Source organism: Protopterus annectens, chromosome 17.part0, assembly GCF_019279795.1.
Source record: "Protopterus annectens isolate FY-2018-M chromosome 17.part0, PAN1.0, whole genome shotgun sequence".
Lineage (NCBI taxonomy): Eukaryota > Metazoa > Chordata > Ceratodontiformes > Protopteridae > Protopterus > Protopterus annectens.
This window is the reverse complement of record NC_056751.1, coordinates 762,660,973-762,685,185: the sequence shown is the minus strand read 5'-3', so window position 1 is coordinate 762,685,185 and position 24,213 is coordinate 762,660,973. Positions and strand designations below refer to the sequence as shown.

The 24,213-nt window shown below is 40.9% G+C and overlaps 1 protein-coding gene across 1 annotated transcript in view; it reads left to right on the top strand.

Annotated features, from left to right (window-relative positions):
- LOC122791308 (troponin I, cardiac muscle-like) overlaps positions 1-24,213 on the top strand; it is a 337,956-nt gene that overhangs the window by 93,569 nt on the left and 220,174 nt on the right. Inside the window, exon 3 of the mRNA XM_044059010.1 lies at positions 7,863-7,994. Coding sequence (XP_043914945.1) covers positions 7,869-7,994 — 126 coding nt within the window. The 5' untranslated portion in view covers positions 7,863-7,868. The remainder of the gene's footprint in view (positions 1-7,862; positions 7,995-24,213) is intronic.

Sequence of the window (24,213 nt, the reverse complement as noted above, 5' to 3'; positions counted from 1 at the left end):
CACTGCGGGTTCTATCTGTGAGCCAGTTTGCAACCCACCTAGTGCTATAGGGGTTTATGTCTGGCTTAGTGAGTTTTTCTATGCTTCCTGAGTGGGGAATGGTATCAAAGCTATTGGCCGATCAAGGTAGGCTGTATGAACCACCTTGCCTTCATTCACAGCTCTGGTGACTGACACAAAAAAGTCGACCAGGTTGAGCAGGCATGATCCACCCTTCACAAAACCAAACTGTGTGGGATCAAGAGTTTGGAGATTCCCTATATCCTTGTTTATTAGGCCCATGATAATGCATTCCATAGCTTTGCATATCAGACTCATCAGGCTAATGGGGCGATAGTTCCCAGGGTCTGTAGTCATGCCTCCTTTGTGGAGAGGGATGACTGTAGCAGTGTGCCATTCGGTAGGGACAAAGCCTGAGGTGAGGCTGTGATTGAACAGGGCACACAGATGAGGTGCCAGTTCACTATGTAGTTCAAAGTGGAACAAAACAACAATAACTCTTAGAATAGCAAGCGTAGATCCCCTGGACTCGAGCCGTGAATCAGAAGCAAACTCGCCTGTTGCTTTTTGTCACACAACTTTATTCGATAACTGCCAGCGCCACAAAGTACATCTAGTAAGAATGGTTGAGCGCTTTCATCTGCATTTACCAGATTTCTTCAGAACCATTTACCCTAACATGTCACTTCCTTTATATACACAAATTTTTGGCGCCAAAAAGTTAATTACATAATTGGTTAAAAACAAAATTGTTAATTAAAAACAAAATCACTCAATTAACATTTGTTGAGAATAAAATGCAATAAAAAGTCACAAAAATATGTATATTAACCACTGTCATAAAATGTACTATATACTAGTACTAAAGTGCTTTTATACAGTGCATGATACATTTCATTATTGGGTCCCTTATACTATCTACCCTATGCTAAAATTTTGAATTTATAAATTCATAGTAAATATATATAAATAAGTAAAAATATATATTGTGTGTTAATGTATAAAATATATATATAAATTGTACTCGGCTGATGAAATTTCCTTACTCTAACGCCAAAAAAGGCTTGATACTTATATGGTCATTTATACCCGGGGGGGATGTGGCATCTAAACATATCTGCCACTTACTTTCTAACCAAGCTAAATATATTTTCCAATTTCCTCCTCTGTCATTTACCTCTACCTGGTCTATAATAGCAAATTTAAAACTATGTTCACTTCCCTTTTCTATAATGTGTCTACTTAGAGCGTTCTTAGTATCTCCTTTCCTAATACTATACAGGTGCTCGTATATAGCGGTTTTGAATTTCCTCTCAGTCTTTCCTATATAGTATACGTCGCATTTCTCACACTCAGCAATATACACAATACGCTGTGTATTGCAATTACCCTTCATAGGGTATACTACAGATTTCACAATATTCTTAAGTCTCATCCTACATTTTGTGTTAATATATTTACACTGACTACATGCACCACAACTCGTAGTGCCCTTCCTACTGTTTCCTGTGTAGGCCTTTTTCTTAGTCTCTATTATTCTTTTTAAATTCAAACCTGTTTTATATACTATAGAGGGTTTCGTACCTAGTATGTTTCCAATAGGTACATTACTAGTAATTATGTCCCAATGTTTCTTTAAAATTTCTGTCATGATGTTGGTATAGGGGTTAAACCTGATGATGCATACTCTATTATCTCGGTCTATTTGGACTTTAGTACTCACCATACTGCCTGTACCCAGTAGTGGTACATATTTACTACCCCATTCTTTCTTAACATAAGACGTGATGTTGGTCAACATATGTTTAGGGTAACCTCTATCTAAAAATAACTTAAAAAGAGTATCTAATTCACTTTGCATAATCTCCTTAGTCGATGACATTCTGGCTATCCTTATGCATTGGCCTTTAACTACATTACGAAAGATGTGGCCAGGATGACAACTGCTATAATGTATGTAGTCATTTGAAAACGTGGGTTTTCTGTATATTCTAGACTCAAACCCTTGTCCTGTAGTACTAATCCAAGTGTCCAGATATGCTATTCCCACTTTGTCATACTGGTAGGTAAATTTGAGGAATTCCGTGGTGTTATTAAGGTACTCTAAGAACTCTTGTATCTTCTCTTCTGGACCTTTCCATAAAATAAACATGTCGTCCAGGAACCTAGTGTATAATCCGATGTATTGGTAATATTCACTTGGGAAGATGTACTTGTTCTCCCACTCGAGCATAACCAAATTAGCAAAAATGGGGCACAAGAAGCCCCATTGCAACACCACGAGTTTGTTTATAGTGTTGACCCGAGTGGAAGATGTAGTTGTGGTCTAGGACCAGCCCCATCATATCCATGATGAGATTGATCCTGTCTCAACTACAACCTGAATACTTGGTCATGCTATTACAAAATATTCAAGACCAATATCTGCCGGTATACTGGAAAATAAATCTTTCACATCAACTGTGAGGAAAATCAAATTCTCCTGCCAAACTTCATCCGTTAGTTTGCTCAAAAATCCCATGAATCTTTTACTATGTGGTTAACTTTAGTATATATATGTTTCATCCAGTGGTCAATGGCTACCCCTAACTTAAATGTTTTCGATTTGGAGCCAGATATAATAGGTCTAAAAGGTGGATGTTCCAGATTTTTATGTAATTTAGGTATTCCTATAATTTTAGATAATAATGGAAAATCATTTTTGAAAAATTCATATACTTCGTTGGTTATTCTTCTATCTAATAAATACTCCTCTACAGCAAAATCTATCCTTCTATATCCTGTAATTATTTGGTTCAACGACACTTGTTCGTAGTTACCAGATTCATTTAGGATCTTCTGTATTTCCTTAGATATTCTTTATTTTCAAAAATCACAATCCCACCACCTTTATCTGGCTTCATTATTCTTATCTCATCATTCATAATGAGATTCTCTAAACATTTCCTTTCTTCAGTTAGTAAATTGTCCTTATTTGCTGTGGAATCTAACTTGTTATTCTTTATATTCCTGTGTAAAATGTGTAAATCTTTACAAACCATTTTCTCGTATAAAGCTATCTGTGCGTTAGATACAGGAATGTACGTGCTTTTCTTAGTTAACTTGTTACAATTAGTGTTTCCTTTTCCCTTATTCTGGCCTTGATTGAACTGTATAGCAAGATTAAGTCTTCTACAGAATAATTTCACCTCTTTTATGGCATTAAAAATATCAAATTTAACTGTGGGTATGAATTTCATCCCCTTGCTAAACAATGTAGTGATTTCCGTAGTGACCTGAACTTGTGTATAGTTGTATACTTTAAACCCTTCAAAGCAATGTATGTTCGGATGCCTTACTGGATTTTCCTCAGGTGTACTAATACTTGTACAAAAAGTAGACGCCTTCTCATTAATTCTGTTGTCTACAGGGGTGGGGGGTGTATGCTTCTGTACACTTTTTCCACCACCTTCTCCGTCAATCATTCCATCTGTATTCTCTAATGATTGTATCCCCTTTGCCATCTTTTTGGTGCCGGGTAAAATCGCCCCCCTTGAAAATTTTCTTCTTCGTTCAACCTATACTTTCTTCTTCTTCCTTTTGTTTCAACTACTTCAAATACCCCTTCCCTTTCATCTGTATACTTAGGCCAGATGTACGCTCTTCCTGTCCTATACATTTCCAAATCTCACTCTATTTTATTCATTTTTCTATTGTAAACATTATGCACTTTACTTTTTGCATTAGTAAACTGTTTGGAATATAAATCATACCATTCAACAAAATCCACATCTTTTATAATAGATTCATTTAAACATTCTACTTCCTGTAGAAGGGCATTAATTTTTTCTTCATTACATTTCAAAAGTGCTTTCATGTACGAAAAGCCAAAATCGTCGAACATTTTGTTAAACAATTGCTCAATTTTTGAAGAATATTTTAAACCCAGTGGTAGTTTAAAAACCTCAAACCTTTTGGTACCACTTGTAATTGAATACATTTTTCAAGATATGCATTGTCCACTTTTACACTTTTAAGTTGTATTAGTTTTTTACCCAATAAATAAATTCTGGATTTCACATCATTAGTAACATTTTCCTCACATTCATATACTTTTTGCCTGTATTCACTTGTATTTCTCCCCCCAAAATTATCTTCATCAGCTAAAAATTCATTTAGTACTTTAGATACATTTAACACACGTTCCCGATAATCCCTTTTCTGAATGCCTTTCAGTTTAGGACTACATATCTTATCTAAGTTTACAGTACCTTTGTTTTTGCTATTTGCCTTCTTGGCAATAGCTGAATATGTCCGTACTGGAGCACGCTGCTCTTTAGGGCGTGCCCCCATTCTCATATTCTCACTGTTAGTGTGAAATAAGCTGAAATCAAACGTAAAATCAGCTTCAATTGATATGTCCCTGTTTTCATTTCCTATATCCAAATCGTGTATTTTAGTCCCTTCACCTTGTCCGTTAGGGATATCACTAGCTTCGCTGGTAACCTCCACCAACACCGCTTCCACTTGCGATGTCTCCGCGTTGGCTTGAATACTTTGAATAGTTTTTGCTGGTTCCACACCAGCTGTTACAGCTTCGGTGAGCTTCTGCACAAGTTCAAGGAGCCTGTTGACGTCTCCTTGTAATGACGTCACTTCCGACCGTAGTGTAGAGTACTCTTCACGACTCAATGGAGTCCCAAGACAATCCACCTCTGCCATTTCGCAACTAGTAACCAAAGTGGAACAAAACAACAATAACTCTTAGAATAGCGTAGATCCCTGGACTCGAGCCGTGAATCAGAAGCAAACTCGCCTGTTGCTTTTTGTCACACAACTTTATTCGATAACTGCCAGCACCACAAAGTACATCTAGTAAGAATGGTTGAGTGCTTTCATCTGCATTTACCAGATTTCTTCAGAACCATTTACCCTAACATGTCACTTCCTTTATATACACAAATTTTTGGCGCCAAAAGTTAATTACATAATTGGTTAAAAACAAAATTGTTAATTAAAACAAAATCACTCAATTAACATTTGTTGAGAATAAAAATGCAATAAAAGTCACAAAAATATGTATATTAACCACTGTCATAAAATGTACTATATACTAGTACTAAAGTGCTTTTATACAGTGCATGATACATTTCATTATTGGGTCCCTTATACTATCTACCCTATGCTAAATTTTGAATTTATAAATTCATAGTAAATATATATAAATAAGTAAAAATATATATTGTGTGTTAATGTATAAAATATATATATAAATTGTACTCGGCTGATGAAATTTCCTTACTCTAACGCCAAAAAAGGCTTGATACTTATATGGTCATTTGCTAATGGGGCGATAGTTCCGAGGGTCTGTAGTCATGCCTCCTTTGTGGAGAGGGATGACTGTAGCAGTGTGCCATTCGGTAGGGACAAAGCCTGAGGTGAGGCTGTGATTGAACAGGGCACACAGATGAGGTGCCAGTTCACTATGTAGTTCATGTAGAACACAGCCAGGGATATTGTCAAGTCCCATAGAAGCTGTATTCTTGGCCTAGGACAGTGCTGTTTTAACCTGTGCAGCAATAATACTGGGTGCCTGGTAATCTACTGGTATTGTGATTGGTCCTTTGGGGGGGTAGAGGGGTAAAATTGGCACTGAATCTGTCGGCCAGTATATTGGCAATATCTGTTGGCTCAGTATAGAAGGTACCATTGTGCAGTAGCTCAGAGCAAATCTGGGTATTGCTGTGGAGATTCTTTAGAAAATATAGAAGGCCTTATGGTTGTCTTTACTATCTTCTGCAATTCTGTTTTCATAGCTAGCTTTAGAGGGTTTGATGAGGGATCTCAACTTTTTGTTGAGGCTGATAAGAGAGTTTTTCCAGTCTTGGGACATCACCTTATTCTGCATCAGTTTCCTCTTTCTGTTGTAGAGTTTGTTTATGGCAGGGGACCACCAGATGGCTTCCTTTTTTTTTGAAGGAGTGTCTCTTGGTTCTATTGGGTATGGCAAGATCCATGCATTTGTGTACTTGTTCGTACAGTGCATTGGTGTAGGATTTGGCGGTCATGCAACTGTTCTCCATTTGCATGGGTGCTGTGAAGTTAGCCACCTCTGTTTTTAGGAGCCCAAAGTCAGCACTGGAGATGTTTTTCATGCTGGTTACCTTAGCGGGAGGGGGGAGGTGGTGGGAGGCATGTGGATTTCCAAGGTGATTAGTTTGTGGTCGGAACTAACCAGGGAGGAGTTGACTAACTGGTGTAGAGCAACAGTTGCCCATGTTAGTAATGACCAGGTCAAGGATGTTGCTACCTCTAGTGGGGGTAAGAATGAGCTGGTCCAGGGCACTGGAATAAATGAATTCCAGGAAACGTTGGGCAAGTGTATTGGTACATGAGTAGTTCTCCCATTTAATGGAGAGGTAGTTGAAGTCGCCCAGTATGAGAGAGTTAGGTTGGACCCTAATATTCTCCAGGGTGCTTAGGAATGTGGAGTGTGAGTCTTGGGACATGGTTGGGGACCAATAGTAGGCTATGACCTGAATCTCTGTCTTATCCATTGTTAGCTGCACCTGAAGTATCTCTGATGTGTTATGTTGGGCTACACATTGGCACTGGGAAGAAAGTGTAACTGGACTGTCACCTGAACCTGGGTTACTGGCACCTCACATAGACCTCTATACCTGTGCCAATCGGGCTGGTCTGGCATAAAAAAAGAAACTATCTTCTACCTAGAATTTTATACAAGTGCAGTACATCAAATCTTGTCCCTGAAAATGGCACTAGGTTGCTGCATGCCTAATTTTACACAAAGAAAGAGTTGAGCCCCAACGGAGACATAGAAGATATGCAGAGTAAAGAGGAGTCAATGGGTGGGTCGAATAATGTGGCTTGAAGAAGCAAAGGACCGCATCCCAAAAAACTAGAATACAAAAAAGAAGGTTATGTAGCTCCACTGAAAGGCTTTCCCCTCCATATCATACATTTAGTAAAGAAGACAATCGATAAATTGCTGCAGATTTAAGCAGCAAAGCAAAATGTGTTATTCTAGTGAAACATTTAAAATCCAGATATGAATTGTAAATAACAAACCTGCTGATAAATGACTTCTTAAGCAGTATGTAGAATGAAGTAATGAATTCCTTTAAAATCAGTAATTTAAGCCTGTACTGATGTGTCTACTTGTTTCGTTGAATTTCATTTCACCCCAACCACATCGCTGAAAACACAAATCACTGAAAACTCATTTCAATTAATCTCATTTCACTGAAATGCAGTTAGTATATATGGCACTGTGTAGAGTACTGTAAGGCAAGTAAAAGGTATATGCCCTTTTCCTCACTGCAGTGGAATCCTGGAGTTAGTATATATAGTTAGGGGGGTGTGGGGGGCACAGCCTCTCTCACTGTGAGGTGTGTGGGGGTGTAGCCCCCCCCCACCTTGTTTGTTTTATATTGTATTTTACCAAAAACTTCAAAACAATAGATTTTAAACAATAGACATGCATAGCTACAACACCAACTACTAACTCTCTCCAGAAGACAATATTTACTGAAACTACATTGGGGGGCTATGCCCCCACACCCCCCAATGTGGGGGGCTTTGCCCCCCTAACTATATATATTAACTCCAGGATCGCACTACAGTAGGAAAAAGGGCATATACCTTTTACTTGGCTTACAGTACTCTACACAGTGCCATATATACTAACTGCAGTTCAGTGAAATGAGATTCAGTGAAATGAGTTTTCAGTAATTTGAGTTTTCAGCGAAGTGGTTGGGGTGAAATGAAATTCAGTGAAATGAGATTCAACAAAACAAAGTAGACCCGTACTGATACACATGGATTGTTTTTCCCTATCTGACACTTGTGTATCTGTCTTGTAGAGCTTAATGCTGCAGATCGCCAAGCAAGAACTGGAGAGGGAAGCTGAAGAACGTGCAGAGGAGAAGGAGCGCTACTTGACGCAACGCTGTGAACCTCTGCAGCTGTCGGGATTCTCCCTGGTTGAGCTCCAGGTATAGACTACAATGTGTATATGGGCACAGTTCAATAACTGATCTTCTGTGTAGCAATCTGAATTGATTTACAAGCACTAGTGATAGATATGCTGAAATAACAAAAAAACAAACAAACAAGTATTCTGGCACCACGGCACTCAATACATCTTTATTATTTGCTAGTTTACACATCTTTCACCACTAGGACTTCTTCAGGTAAAACAGTGTATATAATGAAAAAAACACTTTTATATAAATATGCCAGTTCATAAAACATAACATGATTTCTAACTGACCCTACAAAAGTAATTGAATGATTAAATAATTAGATTAAATAAAAACAGCTGATACATATAATGCAACAAATAATGAAACTTGCTTGTAAGAGGTGTATGCATCTTGTATAAACTTGTTAAGAACTTGCTTATACCAAAACACTTATACAAAAAATGTATGCAAAAATCTTATATATATATATATATATATATATATATATATATATATATATATATATAGATCTACTTCACATGACCTAAATTTCATTTGACTGAAATTCATTTGACTGAGACCATGACACTGACAGTTCAAAATACTGAAAACTCATTTGACTGAAACTCTTAACACTGACACATTAAAGCAAAAGGTATATGCACCTTTCCCCACTGTAGTGCGATCCTGGAGTTAGTATATATATTTAGGTGTGTGTGTGTGTGGCACAGTCCCCCACATTGGGGGGGGTGGGGAACATAGCCCCCCACATAGTTTAAGTAAATATTGTTTTCTGCAAAGTTATTCATTGCAGTTATAAATATCCATGTGTATGGTTTAAAATGTATAAAGTATGTGGGAGTCTACACCCCCACACCCCCAATGTGGGGGGCTGTGCCCCCCAGCTATATATACCAACTCCAGGATCGTACTACAGTGGGGAAAAAGGCATATACCTTTTACTTTAATGTGTCAGTGTTATGAGTTTCAGTCAAATGAGTTTTTAGTATTTTGAACTGTCAGTGTTTTGGTCTCAGTCAAATGAATTTCAGTCAAATTAAATTTAGGTCATATGAAGTAGACCCATATATATATATATATATATATATATATATATATATATATATATATATAGAGAGAGAGAGAGATACACATACATACATACTTAACTAATTATTAAAATTCTATCTAAAATATTAAACATTTTTTACTTAATTATATTATGTATCTCCTTAAGCACTGGCTGTATGGTGAAACTATCATTTAAGTCTGGAGGTATGTGCCTGAAACCTTAGAATCTACTTATTTTCTGCTATCTCTGTATAATAATTTAAAGTCACCTCTTCTAATACTTTCTGTCAAAGTTTGTAGGATAACAAATTTAAACTTGTGATGCATCACACTCTCTAATATGTTTGTTTAGTGCATCTGCTTGTCGACGTATGTCTGACAAGTACTCACAAATCTGATATTTCAATCTTTGATTAGTTTTGCCAATATAAAATGCTCTACATGATTGGCAAATACACATGTAAATAATGTCAGCTGTACTACATGTAGCCAGGAGCTGCCTTAGGTCAACCAGTGCCCTAGGCAAAAGGGTTCCATGCCGCCCCCCCCACACCACCTTTTGCCCCCATCCTGGTCTACCTACACTAAATAAATACTGGAAAAGCACCCCTGCTTGGGCGATGCCCTAGGCAGCCGCCTAGTTGACCTATGCCTAAAGCCGGCTATGAATGTAGCATGACAATGAAACTGAAATGGTGTCTGATTGGGTGAGTAATAATGGAATTACAGTAAGTATACCTGTAGTAAATGTACCTGTAGTAAATGTACCTGTAGTAAGTATACCTGTAGTAAATGTACCTGTAGTAAATGTACCCGTAGTAAATGTACCCGTAGTAAATGTACCTGTAGTAAATGTACCTGTAGTAAAAAGTCAGCTGCCCACAGGAAGTTGCACTGCAAACTTTCAGAGCTCCATTGACCTATAGTAAAAAGTCAGCTGCCCACAGGAAGTTGCAGTGAAAACTTTCAGAGCCCCATTGACCTGTAGTAAAAAGTCAGCTGCCCACAGGAAGTTGCACTGCAAACTTTCAGAGCTCCATTGGAGGGACTGAGTTAAAATTTGAGGAACCACATGGTTAACTTTAAGCTATCTCGATTCAGGAGAAGATCCAGTGAAAGATGAGATAGGAGATCTGGGCTGTGTTTCAGCATGCAAGGAGGATGAAAGAGGTGAGACCAAAGATATGGGAGCCAAACTTGTCAAGGCTAAAAGGGGACAATGAGGATCACTTTGGCCTTGCACTGTCTGGTTTTCTGAATGAATTTCATTAAAAGAGGAAAGGAAGGAAATGCATATAGGAGAATCGGGGGGCAACTGTGGACCGGAACATCCCTTGGTGATTGACCCTGAGGAGGGACCAGGCAAGCAAGGTTGGCACCAGTGGTGGAAAATTTCATTTACCACTGCTTGATTGACGGACTACTTGTGAGGCAGGAGAATGTTTCTGCTTAGCTTGTTAGCTAACACATTGGAAGTCCCTGGGATGTGCATTGCTATAAGAATGCGGCAGGAAGACATTGCCTATTGCCACACTCTCATGACTTCCCAACATAAAGGGTAAGATCTGGTTCGTCAATGCTTGTTAATGTACTAGACTACCAACATGAAATGTCTCCAATGCTAGTTGCACTACTCTGATCTCCAGAATGTTAATGTGACGTTTGGCCTCTAATGGCATCCAGGAACCTTGAATAGTCTTTCCTTCATAATGCCACTCCCAATCCTAAAAGGGAAGCATCCATGGTAACTGTTGCTATAGGGTGTGGCATACAGAAGGGACAGCCCTCTGAAATTACTGGAGATATTATCTACCATCTAATATGGGTCTTACATATAGGAGTCAATCAGATGGGGCTATGCAGGGAATGAGAACACTGAAACCATTGAACTCGCACGATCCACATGATCCACTGAAGTACTGTCATGTAATATCTCGACATGGGGCTATGCAGGGAATGCGAACACTGAAACCATTGAACTCGCATGATCCACTGAAGTACTGTCATGTAATATCTCGACATGGGGCTATGCAGGGAATGAGAACACTGAAACCATTGAACTCGCACGATCCACACGATCCACTGAAGTACTGTCATGTAATATCTCGACATGGCGCTATGCAGGGAATGCGAACACTGAAACCATTGAACTCGCACGATCTACACGATCCACTGAAGTACTGTCATGTAATATCTCGACATGGGGCTATGCAGGGAATGAGAACACTGAAACCATTGAACTCGCACGATCCACACGATCCACTGAAGTACTGTCATGTAATATCTCGACATGGGGCTATGCAGGGAATGAGAACACTGAAACCATTGAACTCGCATGATCCACATGATCCACTGAAGTACTGTCATGTAATATCTTGACATGGGGCTATGCAGGGAATGAGAACACTGAAACCATTGAACTCGCATGATCCACTGAAGTACTGTCATGTAATATCTCGACATGGGGCTATGCAGGGAATGAGAACACTGAAACCATTGAACTCGCACGATCCACACGATCCACTGAAGTACTGTAATGTAATATCTCGACACGGGGCTATGCAGGGAATGAGAACACTGAAACCATTGAACTCGCATGATCCACACGATCCACTGAAGTACTGTCATGTAATATCTCGACATGGGGCTATGCAGGGAATGCGAACACTGAAACCATTGAACTTGCACGATCCACGATCCACTGAAGTACTGTCATGTAATATCTCGACATGGGGCTATGCAGGGAATGCGAACACTGAAACCATTGAACTTGCACGATCCACTGAAGTACTGTCATGTAATATCTCGACATGGGGCTATGCAGGGAATGTGAACACTGAAACCATTGAACTCGCATGATCCACACGATCCACTGAAGTACTGTCATGTAATATCTCGACATGGGGCTATGCAGGGAATGAGAACACTGAAACCATTGAACTCGCACAATCCACATGATCCACTGAAGTACTGTCATGTAATATCTTGACATGGGGCTATGCAGGGAATGAGAACAGTGAAACCATTGAACTTGCACGATCCACACGATCCACTGATGTACTGTCATGTAATATCTCGACATGGGGCTATGCAGGGAATGAGAACACTGAAACCATTGAACTCGCATGATCCACACGATCCACTGAAGTACTGTCATGTAATATCTCGACATGGGGCTATGCAGGGAATGAGAACACTGAAACCATTGAACTTGAATGATCCACACGATCCACTGAAGTACTGTCATGTGATATCTTGACATGGGGCTATGCAGGGAATGAGAACACTGAAACCATTGAACTCGCACAATCCACATAATCCACTGAAGTACTGTCATGTAATATCTCGACATGGGGCTATACAGGGAATGAGAACACTGAAACCATTGAACTCGCACAATCCACAAGATCCACTGAAGTACTGTCATGTAATATGTCAACATGGGGCTATGCAGGGAATGAGAACACTGAAACCATTGAACTCACACGATCCACACGATCCACTGAAGTACTGTCATGTAATATCTCGACATGGGGCTATGCAGGGAATGAGAACACTGAAACCATTGAACTTGCACGATCCACACGATCCACTGAAGTACTGTCATGTAATATCTCGACATGGGGCTATGCAGGGAATGTGAACACTGAAACCATTGAACTCGCATGATCCACATGATCCACTGAAGTACTGTCATGTAATATCTCGACATGGGGCTATGCAGGGAATGCGAACACTGAAACCATTGAACTTGCACAATCCACACGATCCACTGAAGTACTGTCATGTAATATCTTGACATGGGACTATGCAGGGAATGCGAACACTGAAACCACTGAACTCGCACGATCCACACAATCCACTGAAGTACTGTCATGTAATATCTCGACATGGGGCTATGCAGGGAATGTGAACACTGAAACCATTGAACTCACATGATCCACATGATCCACTGAAGTACTGTCATGTAATATCTCAACATGGGGCTATGCAGGGAATGAGAACACTGAAACCATTGAACTCGCACAATCCACACAATCCACTGAAGTACTGTCATGTAATATCTTGACATGGAGCTATGCAGGGAATGAGAACACTGAAACCATTGAACTCACATGATCCACATGATCCACTGAAGTACTGTCATGTAATATCTCGACAATGGAATCAGTGTGATTGTAGAGACTATAAGCCACAAAAGGTTCAGAATTAGCCTTGCAGAGGGAGAGCAATGATGCAAGACTAGATGTGCCACATGTTGGAGAGAAATAACTCATGGACTGTGGCAAGGTGGCTATCTGATTTGTCATGTCTAGGTGGCATCCAATGAACTATATGGCATGAGTGCAATTCATCTGGCTTTTACAATGACTCCCAGGTTGTGTAGTAAATGGAGGAAAAGGTCTCGCTGCTAAATTTTGAGATCCCTGGTCCAAGTACTGAGGTGCCAGTCATCTAAATATGGGAATACTCAGAACCCCTACAGTCTGAGGCAGGCTGTAACCACTGACATGCATTTGGTAAACACCTGGGGAGCTGTGGTGAGTCCAAAGGGAAGTGATCTGAATTGGAATTGACTGTCTACCAGCTTGAAATCTCCTGGAATGTCTGTTTATCTTTGTATGATTGTAAGCATGTTGGAGATCTTTTGAGCACATCCAGTCGTCCTTCCTCAGCAGAGACAAAATGCATTGAATCGTGACCATCTGGAATTTTGTCTGTTTTACGAAATGATTTAGATGACTTATGTCTAAGACTGGCCTTAAGTACTCTCTCTTTTTTGGAACTAAAAATAATAAGGCCAAATACAACACCAAACATACTTGTCATAGGTAACTCCATAATCAGACACACTGATGTCCCACTCACCAGGCTGAACAAGGAGAGGGTCACAGTAAGCTGCCTATCGGGTGCTAGAATCCGCCACATAACACAAGCACTCGGGTCACTCCACAGCAAGTACAAATATGACACAGTCATTGTCCATGCTGGTGTGAACGACCTGAGACGTACCTCCCTGGACTACATGAAAAGAGACATAGGGGAGCTCTCTGATTATGTAGCCCAGGCAGGTATGACTCTGACCCTGAGCAGTATCCTTCCTTCACCAAGAATGATGCCACAACATAGAGACTAGATGATCAGCTTTAACAATTGACTTAATTTCTGATGTCATTCAAAGGGGATCCAGTGTCTGTCTGCCTGGGATGACATGCTTGACAAGCCACGCTGCTTCGCAAGGGACGGCTTGCACCTGTCACCCCTGGGATTCCGGATATTGGCTAAGGCTCTTGCCACCCCCATAGTGCCTTTTTTAGGCAAGGCTCAAATTCTAAACCTACCACCCTAGAAAACAAAAATGGGAAGAAACTAAGGGTAATGCTGCTCAATGCCAGAAGTCTAAATCTCAAAATGCACGCACTTGAGGCCCTTCTCAGTATGGAGAACATCGATGTCTGTGCTGTGACTGAAACCTGGTTCAAGGCTCCTGAGAGCACCCGGCACTATCAGGTTTTACCTCATATCATGCGTTCCGCCCCCAAATCCGGACCACACCACAAAAGGAGGGGTGTATCCATATTCATCAAGGATACCCACACCTCCAGGTTGGCAACGCACTAAGCATCGGAAACCATCCAGGTGCAATTAACCATAGGCAAAACTGCTCTACAATTTGTAGCATGCTACAGGCCACCCTCTCAAACTCAGGAACCCCACACAGCCTTCCTGAAGACACTGGAGGGTATAAATGTATCTCCAAACACCATTATATTGGGTGACTTCAACTACCCAAATATAGACTGGGAACATTACTCAAGCCCCAACTTTCTAGCCCAAAGGTTCCTGGAGTTCATAAATTCAAATGCCATGGAACAACTAGTCACCGTTCCCACAAGAGGAGAAAATATACTAGATCTCATCATCACAAACATGGGGACAAAATGCTCCACACTGGAAGTATATCTCTCATTGGTGAGATCAGATCACAAACTTATCTCACTGGAAATCCACATCCCGCCCCCACCCCAAACAAAAAAGACCACAGTGAAGAACTTCTCTAAAGCAAACTTCACACTACTCAAGACTGGTGTTGTATCCTTCAAGGCCCCCGAGCCAGTGGAAACCACAATCCAAGCTGCGGAAGCCCTTACAAATGCCTTCTATGAACACCTCCAGGACTGCATGGATCAGGCAATCCCGAATAAAACCAAGACTCTTTCCACCAGGGGCAAGCGTCCAGTCTGGTGGACCCCGGCCATAAACAAACTACAATAAGAGGAGAAAGCTGTTACATGATAGAGCAAAATCCATAAAAGAGAAGACACCCTTGATCATTATTAGTAAAAAAATCGAGCACTCATAAAATCATCCAAGGCCAACTTTGAGAGAAAAATTGCAATAGATTCAAAAGACAATCATAAGGCCTTCTTCAGCTATGTTAGAAACCTGGGTGGGAACTCCCAGATATGCACAGAATTAGTCCAAAATGATACAAAAATCACTGAACCCACAGACATTGCCAACATACTGGCAGACAGGTTCAGTGCAAACTTCACCCCCCTCTCCCCCCCAAAAGGAGAGATAACTATCCCAGCGGAGTGTAACCTCCCAGACATCTCAAATGAGCAGGGGAAAGCTGCTCTCTCTAAAGCTAAAACCACAGCATCAATGGGACCGGATGGTGTCCCCAGCTGTGTGCTACACAAACTCAATGAGGAACTAAACCCGCATATAAGGCAGCTGTTTAATCTTAGCCTTACCACAGGATACGTGCCCAAGGAGTGGCGTACGACAACTGTGGTCCCACTCCACAAAGGCGGTGCCTCTACGGACCCTGGTAATTACCGCCCCATAAGCTTAACAAGCCTGGTCTGCAAAGCTATGGAGAGGATCATAATGGAACTCATAAACAAAGACATAGGGGACTTGCAGACATTGGACCTGACCCAGTTTGGCTTTGTCAAGGGCAGATCATGCTTTTTGAACTTGGTCGACTTCTTCGAAACAGTCACCAAGGCCATTGATGAGGGAAAGGCAGTCCATACAGCCTACCTTGACCTTGCAAAAGCTTTCGACACAATACCCCACTCGGGTATTATAGAGAAACTTACCCGCTTAAATGTAAACCCATATGTCACAAGATGGGTTGCAAACTGGCTAAAGGACAGAACCCACAGGGTTAGAGTTGCCGGCGCCATGTCAGACTCCAAGCCGGTCACAAGTGGTGTCCCACAGGGCTCAGTCCTTGGCCCCCTGTTGTTCGGCATCTACTTCTCAGAAGTACAGGCAAACATAGGAGGACTATGGCTGACAAAGTTTGCAGATGACTGCAAACTGGGTGCCATAGTGGAAAGTACATCGGACACAGATATCCTTCAGAGGGGTCTCACAGAAACTGAAAACTGGTGCCAGAGCCATGGCCTGAAGTTAAATGCCAAAAAATGTATAGTCATACCCTTCGGGAAAAACAAGGTAACCCCAAGCTACCATATAGGTGGCAATCCATTAAGCACAGAAGAGGTTATCAGGGACCTGGGGACCCAGGTTGACAGTGGCCTTTCTTTTGACACTCACATTGCTAAAGTGGTTAGAAAGACCTTCTACATTGCCCACCTGATCATGAAGGGATTCACATCCAGATCAAGTGAGGTCATTGTTCCCTGTACTCTTCACTTATCAGACCAATGATCGAGTACAATGCCCCATTCGGGATGTATCTCACCCGACACCTGCAACAATTGGAGAGACCCCAAAAGTTCCTCACCAAAAGGATAAAGGGACTCCAAAATCTGTCATATGCTGCCAGACTGAAGAAACTCCAGCTCTATTCAGTCGCATACCGCCTGCTCAGAAGTGACCTGTGCCTGACATACAAGGCCATGTCCAACCCGAAATTAATGGACATGCTCCACCTCAAAAAATCCAAATCTACCAGATCCACTAGAGCAAGCGACTTAAACCTTAGCACGGATATAAATAGGACATGCTGGAGGGATAGATTTGTCACCCAGAGACTCCCTATGCTGTGGAATAAAATCCCAGTCCATGTGAGGCAGAGCACCTCGCTGGATCTGTTCAAGAGAAATCTTGACCGGTGGATGGGAGATCATAGGTTTACCCCGGGAATCATCTCTGTGTCACTGCTGGACAGAGGCACAACAAACTAATGGGCACAGTATTTTTTAACATAAGGGGTGGCGTAAGCCACAAAACTTTGGGCTAGGCTTATAAATGCCTTAGGGCAGATAGCCTAGTATAAACCTATGAACCTATGAACCTATGGAATAGACTTTGGATCCTAACTGGTCTGGTGGAATCTGCTGGATGACTCTTTTTTTCTAACAGCTTTTAGACTTCTACTGTTGTGGCTTCCAGTTGGTTGGGTGGTACTACTGGAATCCTTGCCTTTATGTGAGGAGAAGCCAAGGGAATGGTGTATCGTCTGATGATTATTCTTAACATTTATGAGTCTGAAGTGATGGCCTGTCAAGGTTGAGAGTGTAATGATAAGTGCCCCTTAACTGCCTCCAGAGTGGGGCAGCTAAACAACCCTTCAGGAGCACTGGAAGAATATCTCACAAAAAGGCACCAAAATCCTTGGTTTTGCAGACAGCCTCTGCCCCTATATAGATGTCCATTAAAAACTGACCCCCCCCCCGCTGTGGGAAGCACTGTCTGCAGGCAAATCCTGATTAAAACCCTGTGATTTTCTGAACCACATTTTCTTTCCTCCTTCCTGATTCCTCCTTGAGAAGGTCATCTGAGGAGTGTAGAAGCATATTGTTATTTCAGAGAGGGTCTTACTATCCTGTTCGCTCCTGGTGTTTCCTTAACATTAGGTCCGAAGAAGGTGAAACCATCAAAGGTAGAACATCTTAAATCCTTTCACAAAGTCACATAAATGCATCCAAGCATGGTGGCATATGGCTATGCTGGTCCAAGCATGGTGGCATATGGCTATGCTGGTCCAAGCATGGTGGCATATGGCTATGCTGGTTCAAGCATGGTGGCATATGGCTATGCTGGTCCAAGCATGGTGGCATATGGCTATGCTGGTCCAAGCATGGCGGCATATGGCTATGCTGGTTCAAGCATGGCGGCATATGGCTATGCTGGTCCAAGCATGGTGGCATATGGCTATGCTGGTCCAAGCATGGCGGCATATGGCTATGCTGGTGCCTGCTGCCTTGCTGTACCATCAGCTGCACAGGAAAGCAGACACGTGGAAATGTTAGATAAATATTGATAGGTAGATACCTGGGAATCCATGTTTTTTTGGATATCTGCTGGTAAATTGCCTGAAAGGGAACTGGTGAACTCTTTAGTCAACTCCCTCTGGAAGCGTGTCACGTGGGGAAGATAATTCAGTGCCCCAAGAGTAAAGGTCACTGAAGCATAAGTCCGTTTACCAAATCTGTCCAAAGCCCTTGATTCCTTATTAGGAGGATGGACAGAAGTACTCTTCGCTGAGAGTTCTTTTTTAATGGCTGCTGCCATGACCATGGAATATACCAGTGGACCTCTGCTCCAGTTTGCCCTGTCCTTCAATGCTGCTAAAATTTTATCTTTTTTGGGGAATGGCTGCACCATGTCAGGGTCCTTTCAGCCTATCTAAGCTGTCAAATCAATGAGAGAGTCAGGAGGGGGAGCCAACCAGGCAGTAGAAGAACCAGCTCCAAAAGCCTCCAGGAACACAGACTCTTTGGGGGAAGGTGAATTGGTGAACCAACCCCCTTCTGTTTCATCCATTCCAAGATATCACCAAAAGTGATGTCTCCGAAGGGGGATCTAGGGGAACCTTCCCCTCATCCAAGTCTGTGTCTTCTGTGACAGGTTCTAGTTATGAATCCAAGTGTCCTTTTTTACATGTCTGCTTCCTATGGACCTGTCTTGGAGAAACCTCTGATCATACCTCTCAACCATACAGAATTCCTTGGTATTTACTGGTTTTGAGGGCAAAATAATGGGGTGCCACGAATTCCTGAGTGGCCCCTTTAATTCACAATTTATTTATTTATTTTTGTATTTCAACTTTAAATTTGTGGCTGATGTCATCACACATCACCAGCCTACAGGGGATTGCATGATGACATCATCTACTGCCTGTAGGATTCTGTGGCTGTGAATATTTATTTCAAACTGCTTTGGAGGGAAATAGGGAATCACAGCTGTAGAGTCCGCCCAGCACCCACATGTCTGCTTCAGCCTCTAGGTCCACCCAGCATCCACATGTCATCCAGGTCCGCCCAGCACCCACATGTCTGCTTCAGCCTCCAGGTAAAAAACAAGAACTGGAATTGTATTTATATCAGATACGCATGCTAACCAGCCATTTTGTTATTGTAAGTGCACTCCATTCTTGCTTACTTTTAAGGGCAGTTACTTCCAACCATTAATTCAATAGTTCAGTTGTATGTAAGTCTGACAATTAAGGTGCATGTATTGTTGTTTTTGGTGTGTGTAGGGAGTTTCAGCCATTCTATTCAGAAGGTGCATTTGTATTGCAGTAGGAAGACATTCAATCATGTGTGTGTGTGTGTGTGTGTGTGTGTGTGTGTGTGTGTGTGTGTGTGTGTGTGTGTGTGTGTGTGTGTGTGTGTGTTTGGCTAGAGTTACTCAGGCACAAACCCTGTACTTTTGGTACAAGGTAGCAAGAGCCTGAATTCCTTACCCACCATCACTTGTGAAAACTATCCGGAGTTTTACCTCATATTTTTGTTCTGTCCCTCATCAAATTTGTGGTTTTCTGGATTTTTGTGGCAAATCAGCAAGGATTGAATTTACTAAATAATGAAAGGCATTTGAATTTCAGACTTCATATTCTTCAGAAAATACATGTTAACACAAAACCTTTTATTCTAGCAGTTTTCTAAGTTTATAAGATCAATATTTGAAATGTGCCCCTATTTTTGGGATTGTATTCCCCATTATTGGCTTTGTTCAGTTTTTTTGTGCTCAGAGGTTGAGAGCTATGGTGAGAACTGAATTCAGTGAATATGTTTGGGGGCAGTATTCTCCCATTATTGGCTTTGTTCAGGTGTTTTGTGCTAAGAGGTTGACAGTTATGATGAGAACTGAATTCACTGAATATATTTGGGGGCTTTATTCCCCCATTATTGGCTTTGACCAGGTTTTTTGTGCTATGAGGTTGACAGCTATGGTGAGAACTGAATTCACTGAATATTTTTGGGGCTGTATTCCCTCATTATTGGCTTTGTCCAGGTTTTTTGTGCTAAGAGGTTGAGAACTATGGTGAGAACTGAATTCACTGAATATTTTGGGGGCTGTATACCCCTAGTATTGGCTTTGTCCAGTTTTTTTTTGTGCTAAGAGATTGAAAGCTATGGTCAGAACTGAATTCACTAAATGATAGCCATTTAAGTTTCAGTCTTCCTATCTTTCAGGAAATGTGTGGTGGTAACACAACATTTTATTCTATCAACTTTCCAAGATTATACAAGCAATGTTTAAAATGTGTCCCTCGTTTTTGGGCTTTTGTCCCACCCAATACATTTTGGCTTTTTCCAGATTTCTTGTGCTGCAAAGTTGAGAGATACATTTGAGTGCTGAGTGGATTTTATAAGGAGCTGAGAGCTTCAGGGGAAGAGAAGTTTAGTGCTGTTTATGCAAGTCTGCTTGCAGTGTTAGTAGCACAACAGGTAGAATGTTTGCTTTTGATGCAGAAGGCTGTGGGTTCCACTCCGACAGTATGTAGATGCTTTGCTGATACTATACCGCGTTGTACCTTTAAAGGGAATGGATGCTGCATTCCTGAGAATGTCCTCTTTGCTGGTTATAACTAGTAACTATAAACCTATCATTAGTTTGCCATCCATTCCCTATTACAATATTCCTAGCTTATCTTTTTTAATGTAACGTAGGCAATTCATTCCTCAAGAGCAACATGCACTTTATTTGTAGATGAAACAATAAAATATAAAGTTGTTTGCTAGCAGCAACCTCTTCATTACTTACAGATCTCTTTACTGTGGAATTATTTTGGTGACTTTTACTTCTGCAGAGATTGTGCATATTTACTGATACTGGTGGATTGTAAAAGTTTGGGTAGACTTTTATGATGGAAATGTTCTGAATTGGGCAGTTTTGTCATTATTGGTTTACTGGACAAATGTTCAAACAATAAATTTAAAATGCGCACCAATGACTGTACTGTATTATACAAGGTATATAATTTAATACAATCAGGAAGGTGTATCAAAGAACACATGTATGTTTCATTTGCAAGGGGCCTTTAATTTGAAAACAGCCCAAAGGTAATGATGTTTCAATGAAGGTGAGTTTCAAGGGCTTCAAATCACCATACGTAACAATTTTGGCTAAGAAATTTTTTAAAACTAAGAGCATAAACTTTGTCACATAGAAATATTTATATGAAAACTTAGATGGAGAACTCATTATAACAATGGAAAGAAAAATTCACTTGAATGTTATTGTAGGCCAAAAGCTGGATATCTTTTCAGACTGCATCAATAAGCACACTACAACCGTACAATATAAATTATAAGATTCTTGGGTTATTAAGCACAAGAGATAAAACAAAATCATGTACTACTACTTATTTGTTTGGTGAGATTACATGCAGAATATATTTTATATGCTCATCAATTTATAAGAAGGTTATTAAACATAGTAAGACCATTCGGAACTGGGTAACAAGATCCATAAAGGGTATGAGAGACATGCTGTACAGCTACAGACTGAGGAACTGAGGGAAACTAAAACACAATTCATTTTCTTCAGGTGATCAAGAGGGGCTCTCATGGTGCAGCACGTTACACTGTATGTCTTGGTAATAGGTCAATCTGTGGATGTAGCACATTGTACTGTATGTCGTGGTAATAGGTCAATCTGTAGATGTACCACATTATATTGTTATGTCTTAGTATTAGGACAGTCTGTGGATGTAGCATTCTATACTATATGTCCTGGTAATAGGTCAGTCTGTGGATGTAGCACATTATACTGTATGTCCTGGTAATAGGTCAATCTGTGGATGTAGCACATTGTACTGCATGTCCTGGTAATAGGTCAATCTGTAGATGTACCACATTATACTGTATGTCCTGGTAATAGGTCAGTCTGTGGATGTAACACATTATACTGTATGTTCTAGCATTAAGTCAGTCTGTGGATGAAGGACATTATACTGTATGTGCTGGAATTAGGTCAGTCTGTGGCTGTAGAACATTATACTGTATGCCTTCGCATTAGGTCAGTCTGTGGATGTAGCACGTTATACTGTATGTCCTGGTATCAGGTCAGTCTGCAGATGCACCATATCAGACTGTTTGTCCTGGCATTAGGTCAGTCTGTGGATGTAACACATTATACTGTATGTCCTGGAATGTTGTCAGTCTGCAGATGTACCATATCAGACTGTATGCCCTAGAATTAGGTCAGTCTGTGGATTTAGCACTTTAAAAGTCCTGGTATTAGGTCACTCAGTGGATGTAGCATATTAGAATGTATGTCTTGGTATTAGGTCAGTTTGTGGATGTAACACATTATACTGTATGTCCTGGAATTAGGTCAGTCTGCAGATGCACCATATCAGACTGTATGTCCTGGCATTAGGTCAGTCTGTGGATTTATCACATTATACTGTATGTCCTGGTATTAGGTCAGTCTGTGGATGCACCACATCAGACAGTTTGTCCTGGTATTAGGTCAGCCTGTGGATGTAGCACATTGCACTGTATGTCCTAGTATTAGGTCAGCCTGTGGATGTAGCAAATTATACTGTATGTCCTAGTATTAGGTCAGTCTGTGGATGTAACCCATTATAGTGTATGTACTGGTATTAGGTCAGTCTGTAGATGTAGCACATTATACTGTATGTCCTGGTATTAGGTCAGTCTGTGGATGTAGCACATTATACTGTATGTCCTGGTATTTGATTATTCTGTGGATGTAATACATTTTACTGTATGTCTTGGCATTAGGTTAGTCAGTGGATGTACCACATCAGACAGTATGTCCTGGTATTAGGTCTGCCTGTGGATGTAGCTCATTACACTGTATGTCCTGATCTTAGGTCAGTCTGTGGACGTAGCACAGTATACTGTATTTCCTGGTATTAGGTCACTATGTGGCTGTAGCACATTATACTTCATGTACTGGTATTAGGTCAGTCTACGGATGTAGCACATTATACTGTATGTCCTGGCATTAGGTCAGTCTGTAGATGTAGCATGTTATACTGTATGTCCTGGTATTAGGTCAGTCTGTGGATGTAGCACATTATAATGTATGTCCTGGAATTAGGTTAGTATGTGGATTTAGCACATTATACTGTATGTGCTGGCATTAGGTCAGTCTGTGGATGTAGCACATTATACTTTATGTCCTGGCGTTAGGTCAGTCAGTAGATGTAGCACATTATTCTGTATGTCCTGGTATTAGGTCAGTCTGAACATGTAGCACATTATACTGTATGTCCTGGTATTAGGTTAGTCTGTGGATGTAGCACATCATACTGTATGTCTTGGTATTAGGTCAGTCTGTGGACGTAGCACATTATAATGTATGTCCTGGAATTAGGTCAGTCTGTGGATGTAGCACATTATACTGTATGTCCTGGTATTAGGTCAGTCTGTGGATGTAAAACATCAGACTCTATTTCCTGGTATTAGGTCCGTCTGTGGATCTAGCACATTATACTGTATGTCCTGGTATTAGGTCAGTCTGTGGATGTAGCACAGTATGTCTTGGTATTAGGTCAGTCTACAGATGTAGCATGTTATTCTGCATGTTTGATATTAGGTCAGTCTGTGGATGTTGCACGTTATACTGTATGTCTTGATATTAAGTCAATCTGTGGATGTAGCATGTTATACTGTATGTCCTGGAATTAGGTCAGTTTGTGGATGTAGGACATCATACTGTATGTCCGGGCATTAGGTCAGTTTGTGGAAGTACCACAGTTTAGTGTATGTCCTGGTATTAGGTCACTCAGTGGATGTAGCACATTATACTGTATGTCTTGGTATTATGTCAGTCTGTGGAATTAGGAAATTATACTGTATGCCCTGGTATTAGGTAAGTCTGTGGATGTAGCACATTATACTCTATGTCCTGCTATTAGGTCAGTCTGTGGATGTAGCACATTACACTGTATGTCCTGGTATTTGGTCATTCTGTGGATGTAGTACATTGT